This window comes from Barbatula barbatula, assembly GCF_947034865.1.
Source record: "Barbatula barbatula genome assembly, chromosome: 8".
Taxonomy (NCBI): Eukaryota; Metazoa; Chordata; class Actinopteri; order Cypriniformes; family Nemacheilidae; genus Barbatula; species Barbatula barbatula.
This window is the reverse complement of record NC_136771.1, coordinates 23957651-23964104: the sequence shown is the minus strand read 5'-3', so window position 1 is coordinate 23964104 and position 6454 is coordinate 23957651. Positions and strand designations below refer to the sequence as shown.

Below are 6454 nucleotides of genomic sequence, written 5' to 3'. Positions count from 1 at the left end.
TGTCTCGGGCAGATTGAGCCTTACAGCTGCCTGGATGATTGCATAGCTGCAGGGCCGTCCAGAATCAAACTACCTTACATTCAATAACACTTTTCTTAAAAAGTGCTCGATCCCGCGATTGATTGTACGTATTTTGAGCCTCACTTTTCCTTTACAATTTTTACTGTACAGCCATTTTTTACCTGCAAAACAAGGCAGACGGTAATTTAAAAAAATTGAAATCAGTAACCTCACAAGAGCAGATGCGTCGTAACTGTGAAATCTCAATTGTTCAACCAGTAAAACTGTGTTCACTCTTAAAAACACAACGGACACCTTTCTTATAGTAAAATGCCTTCATTCATCCGAACTAAAATAATGGAGAATATCTGTCCAGGTGGTTTGAATGGACATATTTTGATTTGTTTACAAATTGAAACTTTGTAGATGCAAACCTCTGCCATCTTGATAAAAATGGAAGTCACATATTCGGTTGCCAAGTTTACACAGAAACCACTTTGCTTTTCATGCTAAAATTCCAGAAGAAATCAAGGTTATGAGAGAAAGTTTCACGGGTCATGAATAAAGTTCAGGAATGCTCAAAACGTGTGCAACAACATAACTGCTTTTCTTTTTTAGCGACTAAAAGTTTGCGTTTATTAGAAATGAGGTCCCACAATTGCCGTCTGTGCCAGTGTGGACTCCGCTATTCTTTGCTTGTGCATATGGCAGTTTTTGGTCCATTTCATTTCTTTTTTTTTATTTTGTACACATCCACAGAAAAACGCAAAAAAGTCTTACGAATTACATAACCCAGTCACCAATCAAAAAGATCTCTTCCTTTAAAAAAGTCTCAAAGTGTCGCTGCGCAGCTATTGGATGGCAGGGTGGGACTCGAAAGAGAGAGGTTTGTCCACGTTTGTAGAAGGTGAGACCGATTCCTCCGCTGCATCCAATCAGATTCACATTTGAGCAGAAAAACAAAACTCCATGTTGTCGCCATTTAAATCCATCTTCCCTGTTCCACTTTAGATCTTGGCGGGATCAAGGCGGAAATATAATCCTTGCTCAAAGTGGAAAAACCAATCCATTTACGGAAATCCATTTACGGAACATCTCCAAAGATGTTCACCAAAGGAGCCGTTTCTCGACTTGATGTCCAAACTGTACTGCCTTCCGTCAATTTGTCACAATATGCATACGATGCACTTGAAATAGACAAAAATGAATCGTATCTTGGACATGTAGGAAAGCCATAGAAGTAGAAACAGATGCTTTGATTATTAAGCAAATACCTATTAAAGTATAGTCCGCACAGTTGATCAGATAAAACGTCCACACAGTTAGCAAAGCCCAATCCCAGGCGTGACTCGGATCTGGCCAACCGAACCTCAAGACCTGTTTTAAGCGCATCCAATGACGGTCCATCAATTACGGCCCTCTATCGGTCTCTCACAGGGGCCCGCTCTGCTAGGCCGGGTGAACGGCCTGAGGTTTATCCAGCTCCTTCCCACAATCCCTCTCTTTCTCTCCCTCTACCTCCTCTTTGTCTCATCCTCCACCTCGCCTTTTGTCTCATCCTCTTCCTCCTCAGATGTGCCTCTTCATGTGCAACGCCAAGTGGTCGGATCGAGAAAAACACCTGCAGATGAAAGAAACCAGATTCAGACGGTGTATGGTAAGGTTATATCATGGTATTTTAATATATACCACGGTATATCATACGTGGTGTGCGTACCATGGTATACATTATATACCCATGGGTTTTAGCTTAAATTAAAGGCAAAATGTTGAATGCTTTCTAATTTGCAAGTCACTTTGAATAAAAGCATCTGCTATATGAATAAATGCAAATTTTTCCCTACTGCACTTGTTTTTCGTACCAGCCTCTGAAAGGGATCTATTATCCTGACAGAATTAGACTATTGTTATTAATTGCTTTTATTAAAACAACCTTAATCCTCCCATATTTCATTTAAAAGATCAAGTGAAGTTGACCTCGCTGACGGACTAGACTAGCCAATTGTCAGATTCCAAGTCTGCCGCCTTGACCCATCCCTGAGACATACGTTTTCATGCAATGTCTCACCTGTCCTGGAATTATAAGGTTTGTTGGTGGAATTGGGATGGACACCAATAGGGAAATCAAGGGGTGTGTTTTCTGGCAGGATTGGACAGATGGTAGATCAAGCCACTGCCAGGAGGCACCAAACCAGCTGGTGTACCTCCACCCTCTTCGACACCCCCACCCTCTTTCCCGACAGGGGTTCCGGACACGGTAGGGACGGATTAAGAAGAGGCCCCGAGGGTCGAGGGTACGAGTCTAGGATCTCTCTCTACTGTATTTACTGTTCGGTCGAGGAAGGGTGCACGTCGCATTATACTCTCCAATGTTACCGTCAACTCTGTCATTGTTATGATAATCCGGGGGTCCCGTGACAACAGCAGGATGGAATCCCCAAGGTGTTCGAGCCGCCAGGATGACAAGGGTGGGAGGGGCTGAGCTTAAGTGAGATACGCGAGTCTAACAAGCATGAAGGACCTGTTTATACATCAAAGCTGAGACGAGTTAAGATTCGCTTCAGAGGTAGACGCTCTCTGGCAATACCAGAAGGCAAGCGTCTCGCAGGCATTGTGGAAAATGTTTAAATGTGGTATAAGCTTAGATCTGTTGGAAACATGATTAGCGTTGGGCCTAAATGGAGGTGTGGATTTGTAATAAATGTTTTTATGTCTTGTGGTGCATGTAGGAGCATGTGTAGCGTATTAGGGTTCACTTGCATTCATTTGTGTCAGTACTAGCCTGAATATTTAAGTTAAGTAATAATTCAACTAGAAGCTACTGTAGCGAAAGCTCAAAACTTGATTTTTAGTTGGCGGTACAATTGGGACTCTTAAAGGTCATCTGCTACACAGCTGAAGGTTGATATTTTGTAGGCCCGTTTTGGGGAGTAACAAACTAAAAGTAGAAGCACATTTTTCAGTAGCGTGACAGTAGCGCGACTGCATTGTTGCGTGTAACTAGGTACTAAGTAATTAGTTACTGTAATTTAATTACTTTTCCCTTAAAAATGTAAAGTATGGGATTACTTAATTTTTTTCTGTAATTTAATTACAGATTTGATGTAATTTGTATGCAAATTTAAATGACTGTATTTTCAAAAATAACCCCCACAAAAACGTAATATCCGTTTATTGGAATGAATGTGTGAAGACCTTGTTAGTCGCTTGGTCTTAGCTTCTTGTAATGATTACGACTGACTGTGCCTGGTGCAACACTGAAAAGTTGCTGTGTGGTGTTGTGCATCTCTGATAAGTTAACAGATGTCTGAACAGACGAACAAACTGAAGCTTTGGAGAGCTCTGCATCTATAGTGTGTCCCAAACCATGCCGGAGCGCAATCGTCCCCACTCCCTCCCAGGCCGCTCATACTGTACATTACCAAAGCGATCATCGCAATGGAATCTATCACGATGTTCGGTTTGAGGTTTATCAGGTGTATTAGAAATAGACCTATTTCACAGCGTGACATGTATAAACCGGAAGTAGGGAAAATGCTTGTCCGGTCAATGCAAGAAAACAAGCTGAATGAATGGCTATGGCAGCAGTGCGGCAGGAAAAAGTTAATAGTTTTCCTACTTCCAGTTTCTGTTGCCATTTTGTGACAGGCGAATCTGATTAGAGAGAGACGTCGGACCCTCAGACCGCTTATAGGACCAGAACAGTTTTGTATCAGTCTGCTACAATAACCACTGAAGTTATACCCAAAGTTGGGAACAGTTACTTGAGACTTGAAGCACTAACTGTCACTCATCATTTATCATTTGTGAGCTTATTTATGAGACCCGAGCTAATATAAGTAATCCATTGTTTGAATAGCAGATGTTTTTAATTCTTGGGACCACCAGGCACAGGTGACAGGTGGATGATTTTAGAGATTACAAAATGAAACCTTAAGAGTATTCATCCAGTTTTTAGACCCAAGGACACCTGTGTTAGATTCTGTAATGTTTACAATATAAATCAGATTGCAGAAGCGATGACAGAATTCCCCAAATCCCCAAAAGATGTTGGATTTTACATGACCTAAATGAGGCTGATGTATTTGTTGTTTTTGAGCAAGCGCTGATATGTTTCCATCAATAAAATGATCTTTCTCTAATGAAACGGTAATGAAAAACAAATTTGTGATGTTGACAAACAATTGTTATAATATACATATATACAGTGGGTAAAATGAAGCAGTATCTTTAAACCAGATATACTACGGCCTTTCATTCAGAAACAAAATTTCGGAGCCATTTCTTACTTTACACAATGATGTTAAAATGATTTTTTGTGGTTGTATGAAGTCTGTTCCCCTTTAGTTCACACAGCACAGGTGTAGTTTACCATGTTACCTATGTTCCACAATGTTAGACAACACTTATTGTCATCAATGGTAGCAATACATCCACTGTTTTATCATTTGACACCTATCAAATCGTATGAAATGCTTTCCTTGAAAACATATTAAATGTCACTCGGGTACACATTTTATGAAGACATGTGTTTTTATGTTTCATCTTAAGTGACTAAATATGTTTCTGAGGACTTAAATGATCCTCTAGGGTGACAGATATATTTTGTTATATTTATACACTTTACGTAGTCTCGAAATGAATTCAAAAACTGCACAAATAATAATAATAACCTGAGACATTTTGTTCATAGTTATAAGGATTGTATTCATACTGCAGGACACTAGAAATAAAACAAACAGGTAACCGTATGGTCTTTAGAACCTCACCTGTCGCAGTGATTGCACTTGAAAGGCTTCGCGCCGGTGTGTTTGCGGTAATGCCGCGTCAACTCGTCGCTCCTCGCGAAACGCCACTCGCAGCCTTCCCATGAGCACTTGTACGGCTTCTCCCCTGACGCAGACACAAAAACAGACAGATAACGGATTAAAACACGTTTTCTCCCAAGGGACCTTGAAATCAACGACTTGGTCCAGTCAGCCGTCTAATTCATTTGTTTTAAGTTGATTAGCCTATCGGAAGAGTGTTGACACAATTGGAGTTTATGAAATACATGATCGTCATTAGGGCACACAGCTGTCGGTCCAAACCAGCTCGCACTCCACGAGCCTACAGTGAGATCTAACTGGGTTTAACAGATGGGAAAGAACTCGTTCCCATTTTCCACGTTATGTATTTTACGTTGTGGATGGGCGCTGCATCGCAGGAGCGCTGTGATGCGTAGGAATCTGGTGGCTTGTTCATTAGCAGCACTGGGTGTACAGTATGAATGAGGGGCAGGCAGAGTTTATTTGGATCTCTGAGCGAGGTGATAATTGGAGTAGTAATGATGGGTAATGGAGAGGAACCTCATATTTACTGTCAACCAGATGGCCCTGTCTACACTGCTCCTGATAGCCACAAATCTCCCGAAACAAGACTGCGCCTTTATTCGAGTATTCTCACAACACTGTATGAATTCGCCATGTGCTCAAATGATTGATATTTAAAACAATATAAAGTAAAATACACTTTTTTAAAGATCCAGTGTATGAAATGTAACGGCATCTATTGGTGAGGTTGCGAATCGCAACCAACCGCTTCTTTGCCGAAGGAGATAACGTATTTACGAAACACGTCCTGTAGAGCAGTTTGTCCCTTTTGAGCTACTGTAGAAACAACATGGCGAATTCCATGCAAGGGAACGAAAGTTTACGAAATAAATGGTTTGTATTCAAATGTGTAATTGGTTAGTGGTTCCTCTTTAATAACTCAGGAGACCTCATGGAGTTCTTAATTCAAGTATCTTCATCACACAGATTTATGCAAATTAAACAATAGTTGGCATACAGTGAAAATAGTATAATGAAACGTATTTCAAATGAATATAATTGAACATTTAAGTGGACATCATTTGGTTTTGAAAAAAACTGATGACAAATGTTTGTAAGGTTATCTTGTTAAATCTGTGCACTATGGTTGTCAATGGTGGCTGTTGGTAACAAGCATTCTTCCAAATATCTTTCTTTTTGTTAATCACAACAAATACATGTATACAGATTCGGAACAACTCGAGGGTGAGTAAATGATGACAGAAATCATTTTTAGGTGAACTGGCCCTTTAAGGAGGTTTCCCCATTTGTTTTTATATTGGGATGCAGGAGAAACAACTGAAATATTAAAGAGATCTAATTCTTTAGTTTATCCCTTCCTGCCTCTGAAACCACTTTCCTTTTGGCAAACCTACGTACACATTTAGCCCCAGGGAAGTTTAGCATCAAGACCATGCATTTTTACATCACCGCTCCACCGTTTTTTAAAATAAAAGCAAGCAACATTTAAATGCTAATACGCACTTTCAGCTAGCCACATTAAGCAGGACAGGTTTAGACCTGTGCACGCTACGACCGCAGCACCAGCCAATTATAAGTCAGGGAGGCACGGATGCACGAGTTTGTCGCTTAGCAACCGGGCA

The 6454-nt window shown here is 40.6% G+C and overlaps 1 protein-coding gene across 2 annotated transcripts in view; it reads right to left on the bottom strand.

The window, feature by feature from the left end:
• Positions 1 to 745: 745 nt before the first annotated feature.
• Positions 746 to 6454, bottom strand: part of klf7a (Kruppel like factor 7a) — a gene marked incomplete at its 3' end in the record, with an annotated part of 29047 nt that continues 23338 nt past the window's right edge. The window contains exons 3-4 of one of the 2 annotated variants that reach the window (XM_079463462.1): positions 4770 to 4893; positions 746 to 1621 (exon numbers count right to left, since the gene is read on the bottom strand). In XM_079463462.1, coding sequence (XP_079319588.1) covers positions 1570 to 1621; positions 4770 to 4893 — 176 coding nt within the window. Of the gene's footprint in view, positions 1622 to 4765; positions 4894 to 6454 lie in introns of those variants that run through there. The other variant, XM_079463461.1, reaches the window with a different exon arrangement.